General features: G+C 34.9%; 1 protein-coding gene across 1 annotated transcript in view; it reads right to left on the bottom strand.

The window, feature by feature from the left end:
• Positions 1–559: 559 nt before the first annotated feature.
• LOC135199891 (keratin-associated protein 5-1-like) overlaps positions 560–22,220 on the bottom strand; it is a 67,213-nt gene continuing 45,552 nt past the window's right edge. Inside the window, exons 4-6 of the mRNA XM_064228018.1 lie at positions 6,602–6,724; positions 2,598–2,735; positions 560–856 (exon numbers count right to left, since the gene is read on the bottom strand). Of these exons, the coding sequence (XP_064084088.1) occupies positions 612–856; positions 2,598–2,735; positions 6,602–6,724 (506 nt within the window). The 3' untranslated portion in view covers positions 560–611. The remainder of the gene's footprint in view (positions 857–2,597; positions 2,736–6,601; positions 6,725–22,220) is intronic.

A 22,220-nucleotide genomic window follows, 5' to 3' on the forward strand; every position in this document is an offset into this window, starting at 1 on the left:
TCCCGTAGTTGATTCTCCTTTACTTTGTATTTTTTAGCGGATGAGTGAAAGGAAGAAAGTTAAGCCCTCGCAGTTGTGAACCTTAATCTCTCGTACTAAAGTGCATTTCTTCGTCCTCGCTTGACATTCTTAATCATTCGAGGACTCGTTTACGTCATTCCACCACCAGCTGCTACAGTGAAATTTATCTCATTTTAAATTATTTGTATTCATAAATGTCTAACCATTTAAATTAAATTTATTAAATATTTAAAATGCATTTTTTTCCATCTCTACCCTTTCACTTAAAAATGCAAAGTTTAATGATATGATCCTGGTCAGTTTCATATTTATTTTATATTTACATATTTAAACTCCCCCTATATTTTTCCGCTAGGGTCCATTGATTTGAAATTCAAGTTTTTAAAGAATTGGCATTTATTAAGAGGAACTAAGATGAAGTAAAGGTAAATATAGAAAGAAGAGATCCTATTCATTAAAAATAAGAAATAAATTTATAAATAGATAAAATTCCTAAGCAGTCACACTGATGAACTGCATCACAATCTTTGGTGCTGTGGTTAAACAATCTATCTTCAGTCAATCACAGAGGTGCTCCTCATGACAAAAAATCAAGAAATGGAAATCTTTCTTACCATTACCGACCATTCCCATTCCCGTTCCAAATACTGTTCCAAATACTGTTCCAAATACCGTTCACATAACCTAGCCCATGCCCGTGCCAGTGAGGATCCACGCAACAGCGACAGTTCCCAAGAACACAAAATCTGAAGACCATCCCGTGACACACGTGGGGACCATCTTTTTCGGAAGCAGTAGCCTCCAACAGCGGTGCACTTGTTCGTCTTCTCACAACCTTAGATCGTCGACGAAGAAATAATACATGCTATTATTATTATTATTATTATTATTATTATTATTATTATTATTATTATTATTATTATTATTATTATTATTATTATTATTATTATTATTATTATTATTATTATTATTATTATCCTGAAGACGACAAACCCTATTCATATGGAACGAGCCAGCCAAAGGGACCACTGACTAGAATTTCAATTCAAGCTTCCAAAGAATATGGTGACCATCAGGAAGTGAAGGGAAATGTAGAGAGAAGAGATCTCATTTATCAAACGGAAAAATACAATAATAAATTAATGAACAGACGAAAATGTATTCGAATTCAAGGAAAACTGCATTGGAGCAGTCATGCATCGTATCTTCTTCGCTTGAACTTTTGAAGACGCTCCAGTTGCACGACCTTCCTGTAGGGAGACTGTTTCGCTGTCCTTTGGCGAGGAATAAAGGACCTCTATCACTATCATATGAATAGTGAACTTCTTTATGCTTACTTACAGAATAAAGAGTAAATCTTACAGTACAAACTACGATGATCAATCAGGCAGGTCATAACTTGATTTGAAACAAGCAGGCGCACCCAGTACATTATTCTTTGATATATATATATACAATATATATATATATATATATATATATATATATATATATATATATATATATATATATATATATATATATATAGTAATATAATATACACACACACATATATATATATATATATATATATATATATATATATATATATATATATATATATATATATATATATATATATATATATATATATATATATGTGTGTGTGTGTGTGTGTGTGTGTGTGTGTGTTATGACAAACTGTTTGTTCTCCCTCATTGTATATACTGTATATATTTCATTTGAAGAATTTTGTTCCTCTACTCTTTGAGTCTTTCAGTCTTTTGCCTCAGGATCAATATCTCTGATGGCTCAACCTATTACTTCCACTCCTTCCTTCCTTCCTTCCTTCCTTCCTTCCTTCCTTCCTTCCTTCCTTCCTTCCTTCTTCCTTCCTTCCTTCCTTCCTTCCTTCCTTCCTTCCTTCCTTCCTTCCTTCCTTGTCTGCTTGCTTTCCATTATTTTTGGACCTCCGCTATTTTTGTGAAGCAAGAGTACTATACTACTAACTTACGATTGTAACAGTTGTGATATTATTTTACTTTCTATTGAATATCATAATAATATTGTAAATTTTTATGTAAATCAGTTCTTATTGGTGTGGTGATATTTAAGTGACGTTGGCTTATTAGCAGTGAATTATAGTTAAATATGTTAACAGTGTTTCCTTTATCACCATATGAGTCAAGGTTCTGTGAAAAGATACAAAGTTAAGTTCTATAAAATCTCTCAAGATTTGAACTATTTCAAAAGTACATTTTATTGCCTTTGCCTTCTCGGGGAAAGCCACGGGATAGAGTATACCCGAGAGATACATCACTTTACAACATCTAGAATGAAGTCAATATAAATTTCCTTCATAGAGCTGACATGTGTATATATGACGGGGATACTAGTGTAATGAGTAATTTGTATCCTATTCTAGCCCAGCCGAGAAGAAAATAGGAGCAGGAATGGAAGGAAGAAGTTAAAATGCTCTAGTCATGAAAAGCAGAAGCAGGAAGAGAATTCTCAAGTCTGGCAGTAAAAGGGAGTCAATGGAAAATATTCCAACAGATTTTGAGGTCTAATCCTTCCACTGAAGGGGATTCACTCACCTCCCTTGCAACAGGAACAGCTGTCTCCAAGGCAGCCATTGGGGTCGAGAACACCTGTGCAGTTGCCTGATTGAGAAGGAGCAATGCACAACCCTCCAGCATCTCTGCAGGTAGGTAGTGTGACACAAGTAGAAGTATCTGAAAAAAAATGAACTCTTATGATTAGTAGTAGAATCATTGAAGATCCCTATTCCTGTGGAACAAGCCCACCAAAGGGGGCTGTTGACTTGGAGTTCATTAGGAAGAAGTAAGATGAGGTCGAAGGAAATAGAAAAAGAGAAGTTCTTACTTATTTAAAAAGGAATAGATTTCAGATAAAACAAACAGACACGGAAGGAAACGAAAGGAATTCAAATGATATGTATATATGTAAATGTCTATATGTACATAAATACACATGACTGTCTTTTACTGTAATCCAACAGTATCATATGAAGATATATGGCCGATGAGAACACTATTTGTACGTTGCAACCATATAATATTTCGGACACTACTTCTCCTGTCTGTATTCCTGTTCACTTGTAAAACACTTTATCAGTGAATGTCCTAAATATATGGCTGGAACATATGAAACGTGTTTTTATGGGCCTTTATCTTCATACACACACACACACACACACACGCACACACTCACGCACACACTCACGCGCACACATATCTTTTGTGTGTGTTTGTGTTTTGCGTCTGTGTTGAGAAAAAGATTCTGTGGGTTTTTATATTGCAACCAGGCCGAGTTATGATCGTGACATCCAGCAGTTTAGACTGCTTTATGCATCCCCCTCAGTGGCGGATCCAGGATTTAGGAAAGCTAGGGCGGGGCCGGCCGTTGTTTCTTAAGTAATGGGCGGTATTAGGTAGGAATTATAGTTATTTTCTTGTTACTTACTCTGCCTTCTTTCTTCCTTCGAATTAGTATTAGGGTAGTTTTTTGGTCTGGCCAGCAAGATTGCTGGATCCAAACAAGTTATTTATTAATAATTGTCATTTCCTCCTCATATATTTGTCTTTTTTTGATAAGGTTTAGCTTCCTTAGTATTAGGGAATCCATTTGGATTTTAAGGACCGGTATTTGTCCTTCCTGGTGGTTACAAAGGTATTGCTGCATTCATTATATCCCACAAGGTTGGTTTAAATTTTGTGCTTATTAATTAAGTATTAAATATTGTTAAGTTTTCTTGAGTGTATTTGTTTCTGCTGACTTTTAACACTGTTACATTTGTGACTGACAACAACTCTATTATAATTTAAGAACCTGTTTAACAAGCCCTGGGGATAGAGACAGAATAGTAATACAAGAAAGGAGAGGCTCGATTACAAAACAGGTAGAAAAGTTTTCATACTTAGGATGTACTTTAAGCCAAGAGGGAGGATGTGAGGCTGAAGTTGACAGTAGGATAAAAGTGGCGTGGAAGAAGTGGAGAGAGGTAGCTGGAGTAGTATGTGATAAGAAAATGCCAATCAAGCTAAAAGCCAAGATCTATAGCACAGTGATAAGACTAGTGTTAATGAATGGATCGAAAATATGGGCTCTAAGAAGAAAAGAGGAATTAAAGCGTGAGAGAACAGAGATGAGAATGCCAAGTGGATTATGGGAGTATCGCTGCTTGAGAGGTTGAAAACTGATGAAATAAGGAGAGCAGCTTAGTAAAGATTTCAGAGGTGATAAAAGAGTCACGATGGAGGTGGGTATGGGCCAAGGTCGAGAGAGTATAGGAGGTCTTGTCAGCGCTGACCCAAAAGAAGCGTGACGTCAACTCAACCTCGCCTTAGGCTATCACGAGGAAGGTCCTTTATTAATCAAATGGACAACAGCAGAAATATATGTGTTTGCAGATGCTCCACACCTAGTTATTTAGTTAATTTTTTTAAAAATAACTTTTTTGACCATGGATTCATATTGCCGAATGGTACGTAGTATGTACGCTCACAATGGTCCAGTTGGAGAGTTAATAAAGAGGAGCAAAGTGATCTTCGGACAGCTTTTAAACTTTCCAAAAAACATATCAATGTTATTGTAGGTATGCAACGAATGACAGTTAAACGTGCCGTGCAGCTGCTGTCCAAATGTACCTATAAATCTATTGATCACTTCGGCAACCGACGAAATTTGAAGAGAAGAACTGGAAAATTACAAGCCATTTTATTTGGCTTGTTGATGATTGGTTTGATTTGTTTAATTCTCGACTTCCAACAGATAGAAAATCAGCAAGAAATGCCTACGGGACTAAACCTGTAAATGCAAGACAATATCTGGCAAGACGTGAGTTTAACCGGTAGAGATATAAGAGTGATGAAAAGTACAATGCTCTATCTTTTGTCTAACTTGTTAAAAACGGTCAAATAAAACCGTGGGAATGACGTATACACTAAATTAGGCTTGGTTGGGGCACTTTTTTAGTTGCATAAGTCAAATGGGAGAGTGCGATCAGCACCCATCACCAGTTCCATTTAAACGTTGTCTCAGAGCCCACCTTTTAAGAAAAGGCAGCATAATTGTAAGCTCAAAGAGCAACGTTCAAAACTGCAACAGTGAAAATGTAACATCCGCCTCATTTTTCCACGTCCCTGACAAGCAAGATGCATCGTTTGAAGACGAAGGAAATTCTCTTCAGAAAGAACCCAGTTTATTAGCAATGTTTTGTTGCTTACCAGAATTTAATAAGAATGACCAAAGTGATGACTTTAAAGACCAGGAAGTTGAAGAACAAACATGGGAAGATGCCTTAGAAGAAGGCGGGTTCATTGCTCGCAAGTTTCCACAATATGAACATTTAGGAACAAAAGTAACAAAAAGAAATGACACATGGGTTGGTGCCATAAGCTTTAGAGAGGGCAAACTAATGAAACCTAGTGTTTCTTGATCATTTTAAGTGTATGGATATGATGTTTGATTCTCACCGTTGGGGGGAGGGGGGGGGGGGGGGGGGGGGGGGGGGGGGGGAGGAGGAGGTGATGCTATAATAGCAGTAAAAGGAGTGATCATTAAATTACCGGTTTATAATAGCAGTCACATCCAAATAACTTCAGAAGTCGAAATATTTTTTCGATGCCCTACATTTTGTTTAGGATTCGAGATTTGAACAGTCACATTATTAGTTCAGGAGGAAAAGCGGTGAATAAGATGAAAAAGTTAGCGACATAACTAGTAATATATATTTAAAATATGTGCTATGTGTGATTTTATAGATTTGTTAAATGTGTATAATTCAAAAAATATATTATTGTTTAAAATGTTCCTTAGAACTCCTTCATGATTATTTAATATAATGAAATAGTTTTTATATCTATTATTTTCCTGAAGAAACAGATAATAGTATTTAATAACGGAAAAAAAGAAGAGATCAAAGGTAGGTTTTCTATAATTTCAATGTTATTTGGCGAAAATGTCCTAATGATCTCTCTTATGATTATTCAATTCAACATCATAGAATGAAGAACCTTCATCTGACTATTACATTAATTATCAAATAGCTTCGAGTATTTAGAAAAATAAAAAAGAGAAAGTAAAGGCAGGATTGCTCTAGGTTAAGTAGCCTGACTGTGGTTATTGTGACGTCACGCACCTAGCCGTTTAATCCTCTACCCAGATTAAGCTGTGGCTGACAAGACCCTATATTCTCTAGACCTTGGTATGGGCATGTGTTGAGGATGGACGACGAGAGGAGGGAGTGAAGACGGCTCGGGAGGAGGAACCTGTTGAGGAAGAAGATCAAGAGGGAGACAGAGAATGAGATGGCGAGATAAAGTGAAGGAAGATATGGAGGAGAAGAGGTTTTGGTGGAGGATGATGATGGAGGGCAGTGGGGGAGGAGGAGAAGGCGCATCAAGCAACCAACTCCTTAATGTAGGAATGGCGTTGGGAAAGAAGAAGAGAGAAGAAACACATCAGCGAGGTAATTAATCAGTGATCTTGGTCTTTTTAAGAAAATAAGGAAGAAAATGAGTGAATTAGAAAGCCTAATTTTCCAATACATGATTATTAAGTAAGGACAGTCACTTACCAGCAATGCAGCAAGTGCAAGTTGAAGCTGCGCATCCTGCGTCATAGGAAGTGCCCGAACATCCAGCTGAGATCTTACTGCAACTGCCACCATATCCGGTACATTCGGTAGTTTGTGTGCATGCTGAGAATGATAAGAATAATACGTTCTCCTGTAAGTGTTGAACCCAGTAGGGAGTAGTGCGTCAATGTACCTCACGCGGTGCACTGAGGCAATACTCGAAAGTTCTTTGCAGCTTCTTTCCTTAGGCCCCTAGCTGCTGCAATCCCTTTCCTTCTTTTTACCGTACCTCCGTTCATAGTTTTTCTTTCTTTCTGGTGACGTTTCTTATCCCTCTTTTCCTAACAACTAGTTCATAGCTCAGATTCTTCTTCTTCTTCAGCTGCAAAAAGCTTTCCTCCTCCTCCTCCTCCTCCCTCCACCTCAACCGCAACTTTCTTCTTTCAATTCCCTTTCACCAATGAATGAACTCGTAGGTGCCAGTGTTTAGCCTTTGGCCGACATTCTATATTCCGTTCCTCATCTTACACAAGAATCTTGGGTTATTTCTTGTAGAAATCTGAACAAACTTCATCACAAACAAAAGATTCATTTATATAGAAAATAATTTTCCTGCCGGAATCTGGATCCATCAGGGACGATTTTAATTTAAAATTTCATCGTGTTACCCAAACCAAAATCTGACATTGCGTGATGGGCTGAACACACCTCTCATTCAATCAATGAAAATAACAGAAATTTCTGGACACTTCAGCCCTGTTAAACTAAACAGTATTCAACCTACAGCACGAAGATAATATATCAGTCAAGTCATGGAGAGCAATTCGGAATGAATAAGCTCACCATTGTACAATAGATCATTGACAGACAGTACCCTAAAGGTGTCCTCCCTCCCAGAGGTCCCTTCATTCCTCCTCACACCGTTGGGGGGGGTACTGTTGTGAAGGAACAGTCTGCCGGGTGAAAACCCCAAAACACCCAGTTCCAAAATACCTAGTAAAAAGAGCTAATTCCAAAATAGCTAGAATACCAAAATAGCTAGTGTACCAAAATAGCTTGTTCAAAACAGTTTACTTCTGACGGTATCTAAGGTATAAAATATTAGTTTTAGTTTGACAACAGACATCAAGTGATTTGGATTTCTTTATAAGTGATCTTGTTTATTCGTCTGTTGGATTTGACTCACTTTAAATGAACAGTCCATCAACATGAAAGTGATAAAATCGCAAAAAGGATGTGATCAAATATGTCACGAGGGATATGTTACCGAAGGGCACAAACCAATAACGAAACGCAAATTGGCAGGTGTGTTCATCGAAGGCTGTAAAGGAACAGCTACAACTGCGGTTGATTATAGTGATAATAGTGATGTTGTTTTAGGCCAAAAGCATTCACATGCACCCGATGTGCCACAGGCAAAAGCTAAGATTGCCTTAAATTATGCTAACTGAACAAGCTTCTGGTTCGACTGCACCACCACGTTAGAGTCATTGCTAACATTATGCAAAATGTTGATTGTGAAAATTCCTCTTGCACGCTGAAAAGAAAAGCACTTACGAAATGCATACAACGAAAAAGGCAAAAAATGAAAGGCTACTTTCCCGAACCGAATTCAGTTTTAGAGATCAATTTACCTAAAGATTTTAAAACAATTACTATAGGGAGTGCTACAGAAAACTTTTTAGTTTATGACGAAATTGATTCCCATGAAATACTAATATTCGCAAGCAAAACTATGCTCGACATACTCGCAACTTCTGCAAACTGGATGCGTGATGGGACTTTCAAAATTTTTCCACAATTATTTTATCAACTATACGCGATCCATGCTATTAAAAGTGAATATTTATTTGCATGTGCCTACATTTTGCTGACAAATAAAACAAAGGAAACTTATAAAAAAGCCTTTAGTATCTTGAAACAAAAGCGCCCAGACTTACAGCCAAGCACAAGTACCACGGAGCTTGAGAAACCAGTTATGGATGCTTTCAAATATGTCTTTGAAAATGTGGAGATTCAAGGATGTTTCTTCCATCTTTCACAGGCAATTTGGAGGAAAATTCAAAGTATTGGTCTAACAAATACTTATGTAACCGATGCTAACTCTCGCCTTTATTGTAAATTGCTTGCTGCATTAGCATTCCTACCCCCAGATGAAATAACACAAGTATTTGAAGAACTGCTGGACACACTAGAAGATCTTCTTCAAATGGAGCAAAGAAATGGAAGAATTATACTGCTATTTTGAAATACATACATTGGAAAGCCCCGAAGAACAGGAGGAAGCAGAAAGCCGCCTTTATTTTCCCCAATGATTTGGAGCGTTGAACAAAGGTCAACAGATGGTTTACCGAGAACCACAAACAAGCTTGAAGGATGGATGGCACCGAGCAATTCAGACCCTATCTAGTGTATGATGCCACGCACCCTTCCTTCCCTATGGCGGTCTTTAAGAGGCATTCAGCAGGAAGAAACTTGCAAAGAACTAGGTCGACTGCTTGTTTATCAGGCGCGAAAGGAGACTGCAAGTAAAACAGCCAAAGAAGTTAATGGAAGGATTCAGACATTAAATCAAAGACTCAAAAATAAAGAAATTTCAACATTTGAAATCTTACGTGGCATTAGTTATATTATCAAATACTGATTAAATATATTTATAATTTTCTAACTAATCCCTAACTGTATAAGTTTTGATGTTGCCGTTACCACATACGAATTCCTTTTTAATGTTTTATGAATTTTAAATAAAGTATATCAGATTTGTAACTTTTTTAAACCTAGCTTTTTTGTGCACAAGCTATTTTGGAACTAGCTGTCTTGGACAAGCTATTTTGGAACTAGCTGTCTTGGACAGGCTATTTTGGAACTAACTATTTTGGTACACTAGCCATTTTGGTATGCTAGCTACTTTCGAATTAGCTCTCTTGGACTAGGTATTTGGAACTAACTATTTTGGGCTAGCTGTTTAGTCACGTAATCGATAGAGAATTAAATTTTCATAAGATGACGTGTGAAAAGTGTCATTCAATTATTAAAGGCATAATAAATATTGGAGTAAGCATGAAAATATTGACGCTATCAATCAAACACTGTGACTGACAGGTCATTAGTTCTCTTAAAGAAAACTGCTTAGTCTTAATATTTTTAACGGGTAACTATTATATGTTATGTATTATTTATATTGTTCCGAACATGTTAAAAATAACTAATAAATCCCTCTATTCACTTCAGCCTTATTTATATTTTTTCGACACCTTGTTCTGTGAGCAGGGACCTTATAATATATATACATATAGAATATATATAGGCTACATATAGATTTTTTTCCTATAGTTGATTTGGAGGCCCCCTAGAATGCTTGGGGGTGGGTGAGCGCCCCTCGCTGACCCCACCCAAATGACGCCCCTGAAACACATGTCAGTACACAAAGCACTACACCCAAGAGCAAATGCAGACAGACTAAACAAACACGGAAGGAAGGAGGAGAGGGCTACTAAGCATAGAGGACTGCATCCAACATCAAGAGCAGAGCACTGGACAATATCTGAAAACCAGTGAAGACGAGTGGTTAAGGAGTGCATGGGAAGAAGGACTGATAAAAGTAGAGGAAGACCCTGAAATATAATAGAAAGACAGGAGAATGAAAAACAGAACAGAGGAAGTCACAAGATCAGGTCATAAGATCCAGATATGTTTAAAGAACAACAATAGAAATCAAATCTCACCCATATGTAGGAAGTAAATAACTATGAAAACTAAACCATAAACCTCATAGCAAGTGAATGCCTGGTGCTTGGACAGAAACCAGTACAAAAAGAGGCATGATCAGTAGCAAAAGCCCTCCACCTCCACTGGAGACTGTGCAAGAAACACCAGCTAGCTTACAGTAATAAGTGGTACGCGCACCAACCTGAGTGATATAAAATGATCGGTCAAAGATCAGATAATGGTGATACGTGCCAATAACCCAGACATGACATTGATTGACAAAATCAAGAAGAAAGTATCACTCATTGATGTCGAAATGCCACGGGACACCATGAATAGATGAGAAAGAAAGAAAAAATCGTTAAGTATCGAAACCTGAAAATAAAAGTAAGAAGGATATGGAAATATATATGCCGGTGGAAATTGTACTAGTGTAGTACTAGAAACAGCGCTCATAGTGAGAAAAGTTATGGATTTGTAAGGGAAGCAAGATGCAACCCGGACCCCTAAACACTATAAAAACATTCAGTCGAATAGGATGAATGTGATAGACCTCCCCCAATAATAATATGATAATAATAATAATAATAATAATAATAAAGATACTGTGATGGGCTTCTGAATAACAATAATAATGATAATAATAAAATCTACTTACGTGTTATAATGCAGCATGTGCAGAATTTTGATCCACACAAGTCGTTGTAGCATCGCAAGAGCTGGAGCTTCCCACATCAACACATGGGAGCTCAGAGCTTCACAGGCGTCCGTGTCATAGCAAGCTGTGTTTGAATAGAAGAGGCAAAGATCCGTTAACTAGGGTGTCTGTCATGCTGAGATCGGAGAGAGACTTGAACGACGCAGAGCTACGCCGATCTTAGCTCTCACATTTTCATTGAGTGGCTTGAAACGGAAGAAAGAGGTGGGTCTAGTGAACACCAGGACAGACTAAGTCGGTGTACCTCATGTGGTGCACTGTAGGCATTACTGAAAGGTCTTTGCAGTGTCCCTTCCTTCGGCCCCTAGCTACAACCTCATTCATTCCTTTTACTGTACCTCCGTTCAAATTCTCTTTCTTGCATCCTTTCCTAACAATTGTTTCATATTGCAACAGGTAGGATTTCATCTTGTTACACCTTTCCAACTGTTTTACCGTCAATTCCCCTTCCAGTGCTGAATGACCACATAAGTCCCAGCGCTTGGCTTTTGGCCTCACACGAGCCCACCGCAGTAGGACCCAATCATTACTGGTCGAACCATTAAGATATTTGACCACCCTTCTTCGCCATCACATTCATTGTTTCATGCATTATGTTCCTTTTAATGGTAGTTTACAAGTAACCTCATTCTTTATCAGTGTCAGTTATTTAGAATATACAGCCTCATATGTCACAATTGTAAGTTAATTCTTCTATCGATGGCGATGGTATATAAAGCTCGCTCCACACACACACACACACACACACACACACAACACACACACACACACACACACACACACACACATATATATATATATATATATATATATATATATATATATATATATATATATATATATATATATATATATATCAGTCGATGCAAGGAGAAGGACAATCCTTTATTCCCATTATATATACTTTTTATTGTCACGATGTTTCAAGACATAAAAGTCCCAATAAAAGTCCCATTATCAAGTTAAAAAAGATAAAACAAAAGTTAGAATCACAAACTCGGAATACAAATTAAAAGTACAAAAAAGTTTACAAATATAAAAAACAAGTATGGAGGAGTCAATACCATAAGGTGCTGAAAGCACAGACCGAGTCCGAGTGACAATTCGGGCCGGGTCAGCTTCGACTTGAACTCACGAGAGATACAGAGGTGTTGAGGAAGACTGGGTGTTTAACTGCGGAACGAGCTGTTTAATAAAAAGTGATTCTAAAATAGCTAAATGCTGTTCGTTAGGGGATTGCCCTGTAATTTTAAAATCTTTGTAATTCATGTCATGTTTACATTTCTTTGCATGTTCGCGTATACATGAAAACTCAGGATTAGTTAATTTGACACCTGTTTCTATAACTAACGCCTCGATGAGAGTCTAATCTCACTTTTATTTTAGTAACCTCCGTGTGGAGCCGACGTACTTCCCTAGATTACATCTAGGGCAATTAATATATAATACGTACTCCTGAGGTCATCAATGGATTGAGTTTCTCCTTGTGTTTAAACAAGATCTAATATTCATTGGTTTGCAAGGTATTAGTCTTAATTCAATTGCAGGAAAAAACTTTCTATTAAACAGTTTCAATTCACGTAGAAATTTTGTTATGAATAAAATGGGGACACTTGCAAACAATTGTAATTTTGGCACAGTTGGTATTTTAATTTTAGGATTGGAAGATATTGTTCAAGAAATTTGTACAGGTGTTTATAAAAAAGTTTCGATGGAAAGCAATTGTCAGTGAAAGGTAGACATGGAGTTTAGTTTAAAATATAATCAGTTGCTATAAAACCCTTTCGATCATCCCAGGCCGGTAAACGTTTCCTTTCTAAAAAACCGTGGTGTTAAAATGATCATCATATCTAAAAGCGGTTACATCCAAAAATGGCAGTTTATTTTCCTCTTCATATTCAATTGTGAAATTAATGTTAGGATGTATTTCATTGGCATAATCAAGAAATTTGTCAAGCTGATCTTTATCTCTGAACAATAAGAAGGTATCATCCACGTACCTATTATAAAATAATGCATGGTAGGCCAAAGGGCAGTTGTCCAGTATGCGTTCCTCCAGGGAGCACATAAAAATGTTTGCAAAGGTGGGACCCAAAGGGGATCCCATCGCCATACCATCAACCTGAATGTAGGCTTTGCCGTTAAAAAGCAAAGGCGGTGTCCTGCACAGCGAGCTCGAGCAATTTTCTAAAATCCGCAAGGTTAAAATTATTAAAAGTGGCATCTGGGTCAGTAAAAATACGGCTAACAATAATATCAATAGTTTTCTTCTACCGGTACATTAGTAAAAAGAGACTCGACATCCATGCTAACCATAAATAAGTCTGAATCCTGGGTAAGATTTTTCTTTAAATGTTCTGAACTTCTTAAAACTATAGATATTAGTAGTTAAAGGCGTAGGAGAGGCACAAGAAATTTGGCAATTTAGTAATTAGAAGTGGTATAGGAGGGGAGGATAGGCCTCATTGGTATACCTGTTCTTTATGGATTTTAGGTAATCCATACATCACCCCATATGAGGCACCTGTGCTATATGATGGAGTATAAGTATTTTCACTAATGATTTTCGAGTCTTTAAGGTATTTCAAAAAACGGTTGATTCGGTCTTCTATCTTAAAGATAGCAGAATATTGAGGTTCTTCTATCTTTTTGAATTTAGATTCATCTCCTAAGATATTTTCCATCTTTTGAATATTAGATCTTTGTTTAAACACAAGGAGAAACTCAATCCACTGATGACCTCAGGAGTCGTATATCTATTTAATTGCCCTAGATGTAATCTAGGGAAGTACGTTGGCTCCACACGGATGTTACTCAAGTGAGATTAGACTCTCATCGAGGCGTTAGCTATAGAAACAGGTGTCATAGGGCAATCCCCTAACGAACGCAGCATTTAGGCTATTTTAGAATCACTTTTCATTAAACAGCTCGTCGTTCCGCAGTTAAACACCCAGTCTTCCTCAACACCTCTGTATCTCTCGTGAGTTCAAGTCGAAGCTGACCCAGCCCGAATTGTCTCTCGGTAGTGCTTTCAGCACCTTATGGTATTGAGTCCTCCATACTCTTGTACTTGTTTTTTATATTTGTAAAACTTTTTATACTTTTAATTTGTATTCCGAGTTTGTAATTTTAACTTTTGTTTTATCTTTTTTAGCTTGATAATGGACTTTTATGTCTTTGAAACGTCGCGACAATAAAAGTACTATAATGGGAATAAAGGATTGTCCTCCACCTTGCATCGACTGATGTTCTAGGTTGATAGAAGCGCCTTCAATCTCATTATATATACATATATATATATATATATATATATATATATATATATATATATATATATATATATATATATATATATGTATATGCATATGTATGCATATACATAAGATTATGCGTATGTGACTGTAATTTATTTTTAAGGGGGAATATTTTAAGCAAACTTTTTGTATGATAATGGGAAATCCACTTCGCCTGTTCTTTCAAATTTATATATGGAGTATTCTGAACGCCTGTACAATCCCATATATTTCCAATTTCCTGTGACATGGTACTGGTATGTTGATGATATTTTAGCCATCATACCAAAGATTTTGGCTGTAAATAAAATTTGGCTCAACTAAATGATCAAGTCCCTTCTATTAAATTTACACTTTAGTTAGAGAAAGATAATTTTTACATTTTTTGGATATATAATATATATATATATATATATATATATATATATATATATATATTAAAAGTTTAAAAGGGAATCTTTTATTTGTAAATTTAGTATTTATAGCAAAAAGACAAATAATTTGACGTATACACACTATAATTCAGGACATCAATGTTTCTTTGAGCTTTGCGAATAGTCAGCCCTGAGTTTGTAGATGAAGAATTCAAAAACATCAGAAAAATAGGAACAGATTTGTGCTATGCATCCCATATCATGGATATTTGTTACATTAAAGCTATCAAGATCTTCTATGAAAAATCGGAGTTAAAAAAGAATTGCCCTCAAACACATTTTTTTTTGCACATTTTATTAGATTTTGAGGCTGTAAAAACTTTTTCAAAATTGTTGATACCAATGTATAATAACGTAAAAAAACATGCTTATAAAAAATAGCCCACGAAAAGATAGCAATATTGTATACAAAATTCCACGTATGGATTGTTATTTATTTTACTTAGGCCAGACCGGTAGAGAATTGAACACCAAATTAAAGCAACACAAATTCTCAGTAAGAACAGACCAGGAAAATAATGCTTTAGTTTTACATTTAGTGAAAAGTCCCACAGAATACATTGGACTCGAAGCCAAATATTTTCACGTTTGTAACGAAATTATTTCTAGGAACTGTTAGAATCTGATTTGATTCAGTTAACCTGGGTGAATCATTTTAATGAAAGTCAAGGATTATTTTCATCTGATCCGGTCATAAAACATAAGAAGGAATTGATAGATAGAATAAAGAGGATTACTAATAAGTAGATTTCGAATCTAATCTGTTGACCGCTCTGTGACCTCCCGACCTTTTTGTATTTCCTTATGACTTGTACCCACCAATTATATAGGACCTTGCTTCTGTATATCTTTAGTTGCTGTGACCATGGCTTGGTAATAATACGAAAGCACTTAGTATATCCTGTGTTTCAATTTTTCTTCTTGGCTGTAACTTTGTTTCGTATAATGATCACGATTTTTATTTCTTCATGACTTAAAATCAAACATAATATACATACATACATACATACATATACATATATACATACATACATACATACACACACACACACACACACACACACACATATAAATATATATATATATATATATATATATATATATATATATATATATAAATGTGTGTGTTTGCGCGTGTGTGTGTGTGTGTATACGATTGAATGAACCAGTTTGAAAAAATATTCTGGTGAAAAGTTTCACTTTGGAGTTGATTATTGCATTGCATTTGAAGGAGCAGATCTCTAAGAATTTTGAAAGTGTTCTAGAAGATTTTCAAAGGCGCTAAAGTTGAGAATGGATTTATATTATAAACTGGATGAATTGTTTCATTTTCAGAGGCCTTCAGGCCTCTCCATATCTTCATTTGAAATCAGTATTGAAATCTCAGCTTTAACTCACTTTCGTGTTATCACTCTCACTCGGCGCCTTCAATGGGAGAAGGTTACTAAGAAAGCGCAAAAAGATGGCCATTCGAGTTAACCAATTAAGTAAGACTTATCTTTTCTTAAGGAGTATAGGCTCCATAAGGGGTTAGTGCCGTCAGTGCACCTCCACGGGTACTGTAGGCATGAACAAAGGTTACTTGCAGCGTCCTTGCCATGGCGGCCCCTAGGCGGCTTTAACCCCTTTCAATTCTTTTACGTGCCTCCGTTCCCATTCCTTCTCTTCTGTCTTACTTTCCTAACCCCTCTCCTGGCAAACTGACTCATAGGGCTTTTTCATCATTTTCTTCTTCAAACTCTCTCTCTCTCTCTCTCTCTCTCTCTCTTCTCTCTCTCTCTCTCTCTCTCTCTCTCTCTCTCTCTATATATATATATATATATATATATATATATATATATATATATATATATATACATATAAATATATATATATATATATATATATATATATATATATATATATATATATATATATATATATATACATATATATACATATATATATATACATATATATATATATATATATATATATCATATATATACATATATATACATATATATATATATATATATATATATATATATATATATATATATATATATATGTGTGTGTCTATTCCATGTTTTCAGGAGAGACGGAAAGACTGAAATATTTGCAGGATTTCTTTCACTCACAGCTTTGTCTTCATTCGAGTTGGAGTGATGTCCTCCATTAGACACGGGATTTACTTACTTGGGAACTGAAATAAAAAAAATTAAAAAATTAAATTATAGAAATGGGCGTCACCTGGTATTCAGACAGTTATTGTTTCAAGTTAAATGCAGAAACAAGAGATGTCGCTTATGAAAAGAGGAAAGTAAAAAAATAGTATTAGGGTAATAAAGCATCGAAATGAAACTGACAAAACAGAGTAGAAGAAACTGGACGTAGCAGAGAGGAGAATGTGAAGAAGAAGAAGAAGAAGAAGAAGATGGATCGTATCCGACTATTAGTTGAAAACCAATTGTTCGATTTCGTAAATGCTCGAACCAACATTTTACGAGCAATTCTTCGAAAACAGTTGTTCAATAATATTCTAATTATTAGTGAATACTTTGTTGATTCTCAAAGCTTGTATTCCAAGAAAACTCAATAGACTTTTTTTAGTTTAGAGGATACAGCCTTTGCAAAAAAGACATGGCTGAATTAATTCAGAGTGAGAAAGGAAGAGACATGCTACTGATGGACGGATTCATATATGTGAAGGACAAGCAAGTAAAGTCCGAGATCTACTGGAGATGCAGATGTTTTCCGGAAGTCCAAAAGGCGCACTTTAACAATTGATGGCCCGATCACTTCTACTAACGCTGAACATAATCACTCAGGAAATTCGACAAATGATGAAGTTCGGAAGTTTTTAAATAAAGTGAAGACTGACGCAAAAGAACCAGAGATTCTCCTCATTATATCACGTCTAACACATCTTCAAAATTAAGTCGCTGTGTTGCAGCCGCTCTACCGCAAATCTGCAGCATAAAAAGAACAATTCGTCGAGTGAGGCAGGAAGAGCTTTGTGGATTATTATCGAGTGTAACACAAGGAAAAAGAAATGTCTGCAGAACGCTTCAAGTCGCTTACTGATAAATTCTTCGATTATAAGAATGTGATCGATTATTACGTGCCATTTCATATCGTTTTAGTTTGTACACTTACAGATATTTTTTTTTTCATTAAAACTCATTTTTTTCTTGTAATACTCAGAAAACAAAATTATGTCAATTTTCTTTGTATATATCCTTTAATATATTTTTTTTTTCTCATAAAAAATACAAGATGAGGTTTTATAAAAATAAATATTTCGAACAGTAGCTTTTCGTATAGATAGACCTATAGATAGAAAAAATAAGAAATAAATAGAATGAAATTGCATGAAAGGGAAAATAAACTAATAAAATGTGTAAGGAGCAAATAAATAAAAAAAGAAATAAATTATATTTATACCCATTAAGAAAATTAGTCTTTATAAAAAAAAATTTCGAACAATTGTTAATGCGAACAACTGTAGAATCGAACAATTAATTTTCAAAAATTTTTTTCGAAAAAACTTTTTTGAACAATTGTTTTCGAATAATTGTCTGGCATAACGAATGTTAGAAGATGATAATAGGATTAGGAACGAGGAGATCATCAGAGGCTCAACAAAGTAGTTGAAATATCGAAGAAATTGTGAGAGGGAGGGAGGGAGGGAGACTGAGGTGGTGCGGCCACCTTAAATCAACAGAGATGGGTGGAAGGACCATATTGGATGGAGGCACAGATCCTATGGGGATGGAAGAGCAGGCTAGAAGGAGGAGAACAAGAACAAGACGAGGAGGAGGAAGACCAAGAAAGAGACGGAAGAGAGACTATGAGGGACGAAGACTTCGAGAGAGAGAGAGAGAGGGTGGGGGAAGAGAGAGGGAGAGAGAGAGAGAGAGGGGGTGGGGGGGGGAGAGAGAGAGAGAGAAGGGACTTTATGAAGCAGAAGCACACCACAGAGGTAGGAGAAGGAAGAGGTTCATCCGTAAAGAAACGGATCTAAGCTTAGAAGAACAAGAAGAAGGAGAATAAAAAAAAGAAGAAGAGATGAAAGCTCTGACTTTTTGTCCCCGTGAAAGAGTATCCCCCAACTCATTTATACATCATATCAAGACACTAACATGAGAATGTGATGAGAATGTGGTGTCGAAGAAACCCCTTTCACTGCCAAATTCCATTTCCAAAGCTTCTGTTTCTTCTCTTCATTCTTTTCTCGTATGTGAGCAACAATCGTGTTCAGAATCAACAGCTAAGAAATGTGCCGAGAGCATCGTTTCAGAAAAAAAAAACAGATTTATCCCACCCAGGTATTTTCAAACAGTACAAATGTTTCAAGAAGTGACAGTTATTTCATACTGGTCAAAGATTAATTTTTGAAAACTTTTTCTTTTCTTAAAGAAACGCTTCAATTCGACAAAGAGTAATATTTTTCCAAAACAGTACAAAACGTCAAAGATGTTGGACCGTTCTTTCATAATGGGTCAAAGATTAAGGCTTTTTGGAAAACAATTTTTCTTCAACTTATAAGAAACGCTTTCGAGATTTCGACAGAGAGAATATTTTTCAAACAGTACAAACGTCAAAGATGTTGACAGTTCTTTCATAATGGGTCAAGATTAAAGCTTTTTGAACAATTTTTTTTTTCAACTTAAACAGAGAGAGATACTTTCAAACAGTACAAATGTCAAAGATGTTAACAGTTCTTTCATAATGGGTCAAAGATTAAAGCTTTTGGGAACAATTTTTTTTCAACTTAAAAGAAACGCTTTCGAGATTTCGACAGAGAGAGATATTTTCAAACAATATAAATGTCAAAGATGTTAACAGTTCTTTCATAATGGGCCAAATATTAAAGCTTTTTGAAATAAAAACTTTTTTTTTCAATTTAAAGGAAAACGCTTTCGAGATTTCGACAGAGAGAGATATTTTCAAACAATACAAATGTCAAAGATGTTGACAGTTCTTTCATAATGGGTCAAAGATTAAAGCTTTTTGGAAACAAATTTTTTTTTCAGTTTTAAAAGAAACGCTTTCGAGATTTCGACAGAGAGAGATATTTTCAAACAATACAAATGTCAACGATGTTGACAGTTCTTTCATAATGGGTCAAAGATTAAAGCTTTTTGGAAACAATTTTTCTTCAACTTAAAAGAAATGCTTTCAATTTTTTCGACAGAGAGAGATATTTTCAAACAATACAAATGTCTATGATGTTAATAGTTCTTTCATAATGGGTCAAATTAATACTTTTTGAAAAAATTGTTTTTCAATTTAAAAGAAACACCTTAGAGATTTCGACAGAGAGAGATATTTTCAAACAGTACAAATGTCAAAGATGTTTACAGTTCTTTCATAATGGGTCAAAGATTAAAGCTTTTAGGAAACAAACTTTTTTTTCCACTTCAAAAGCAACTCTTTCGAGATTTTTCGAGATTCGACAGAGATATTTTCAAACAGTACAAATGTTAAAGATGTTGACAGTTCGATCATAATGGGTCAAAGATTAAAGCTTTTTGGAAACAATTTTTCTTTCAACTTAAAAGAAATGCTTTCGATTTTTCGACAGAGAGAGATATTTTTCAAACAATGCAAATGTCTAAGATGTTAACAGTTCTTTCATAATGGGTCCAATTAATACTTTTTGAAAAAATTGTTTTTCAATTTAAAGAAACACCTTCGAGATTTCGACAGAGAGAGATATTTTCAAACAGTACAAATGTCTAAGATGTTAAAAGTTCTTTCATAATGGGTCAAAAATTAAAGCTTTTAGGAAACAAACTTTTTTTCCAAATTTAACGAATAGATTTCGAGATTTCGACGAGAGATATTTTCAAACAATACAGATGTCAACAATGTTGACAATTCTTTCTTAATGGGTCACAGATTATAGCTTTTAGGAAACAATTTTTTTTTCAATTAATTAAAAAGAAACGATTTCGAGATTTCGACAGAGATAAATATTTTCAAACAATAAAAATGTCAACGATGTTGACAGCTCTTTCATAATGGATCAAATATTAAATCTTTTATTAAACAATTTTTTTTTTTTTCAATTTAAAGAAACGCTTTGAGATTTCGACAGAGAGAGATATTTTCAAACAATAGAAATGTCAACGATGTTGACAGTTGTTTCATAATGGGTCAAAGATTAAAGCTTTTAGGAAGCAAAATTTTTTTTCAACTTAAAAGAAACGCTTTCGAGATTTCGATAGAGAGAGATATTTTCAAACAATAAAACAAAAAATGTCATGATGTTGACAGTTCTTTCATAATGGGTCAAAGATTAAAGCTTTTTGGCAAAAATATTCAAATTAAAAGAAAACGCTTTCGAGATTTTGACAAAGATATTTTAAAACAATATAAATGTCAACGATGTTTGACAGTTCTTTCATAATGGGGTCAAACATTAAAGCTTTTTGCAAAAAAAATTTTTTTTTTTCAAATTAAAAAGAAACGCTTTCGAGATTTTTACAAAGATATTTTAAAAACATACAAATGTCAACGATGTTGACAGTCTTTCATAATGGGTCAAGATTAGAGTGTTTAGGAAAACAAATTTTTTTTCAACTAAAAGAAATGTTTTCGAGATTTCGACAGAGAGAGATATTTTCAAACAATACAAATGTCAAAGATGTTGACAATTCTCGCATAATGGGTCAAAGATTAAAGCTTTTAGGAAGGAAAATTTTTTTTTTTTGTTTTTTCAACTTAAAAGAAACTCTTTCGAGTATTCGACAGAGAGAGATATTTTCAAACAGTACAAATGTCAATGATGTTGACAGTTCTTTCATAATGGGTCAAAAAGAAAAATTGAAGGTTTTTGGAAACAAACTTTTTTTCCACTTAAAAGAAACTCTCGAGATTTCGACAGAGAGATATTTTCTAACAGTACAAATGTCTAAGATGTTAACAGTTTCTTTCATAATGGGGTCAAAATATTAAAGCTTTGGCAAAAAATTTTTTTTTCAACTTAAAATTGAAATGCTTTCGAGATTTCGACAGAGAGATATTTTTCAAACAATTCAAATGTCAAAGATTGTTGACAGTTCTTTCATTATGGGTGAAAAATTAAGCTTCGAGAAAAAACAGTTTTTTTCAACTTAAAAGAAACGCTTCCGAGATTTCGACAGAAAGAGATATTTTCAAACAATTACATTTGTCAAACGATGTTCACATTTCTTTCTTTATGGGTCAAAGAATAAAGCTTTTAGGAAATAATTTTTTTTTTTCAACTTAAAGAAGCGCTAACGAGATTTCGACAGATAGAAATATTTTCAAACAGTACAAATGTCAAAGACGTTGACAGTTCTTTCAATAATGGGGTTTAAAGATTAAAGCTTTTTGGGTTTTTTTTTTCAATTTAAAAGAAACGCTTTCAAGATTTCGACAAAGAGGAGATATTTTTAAACAATAGAAATGTCAAAGATGTTGCCAGTTTCGTTTTCATTATGGGTGAAAAAATA

The sequence above is a fragment of the Macrobrachium nipponense genome, chromosome 26 (genome assembly GCF_015104395.2).
Source record: "Macrobrachium nipponense isolate FS-2020 chromosome 26, ASM1510439v2, whole genome shotgun sequence".
Lineage (NCBI taxonomy): Eukaryota > Metazoa > Arthropoda > Malacostraca > Decapoda > Palaemonidae > Macrobrachium > Macrobrachium nipponense.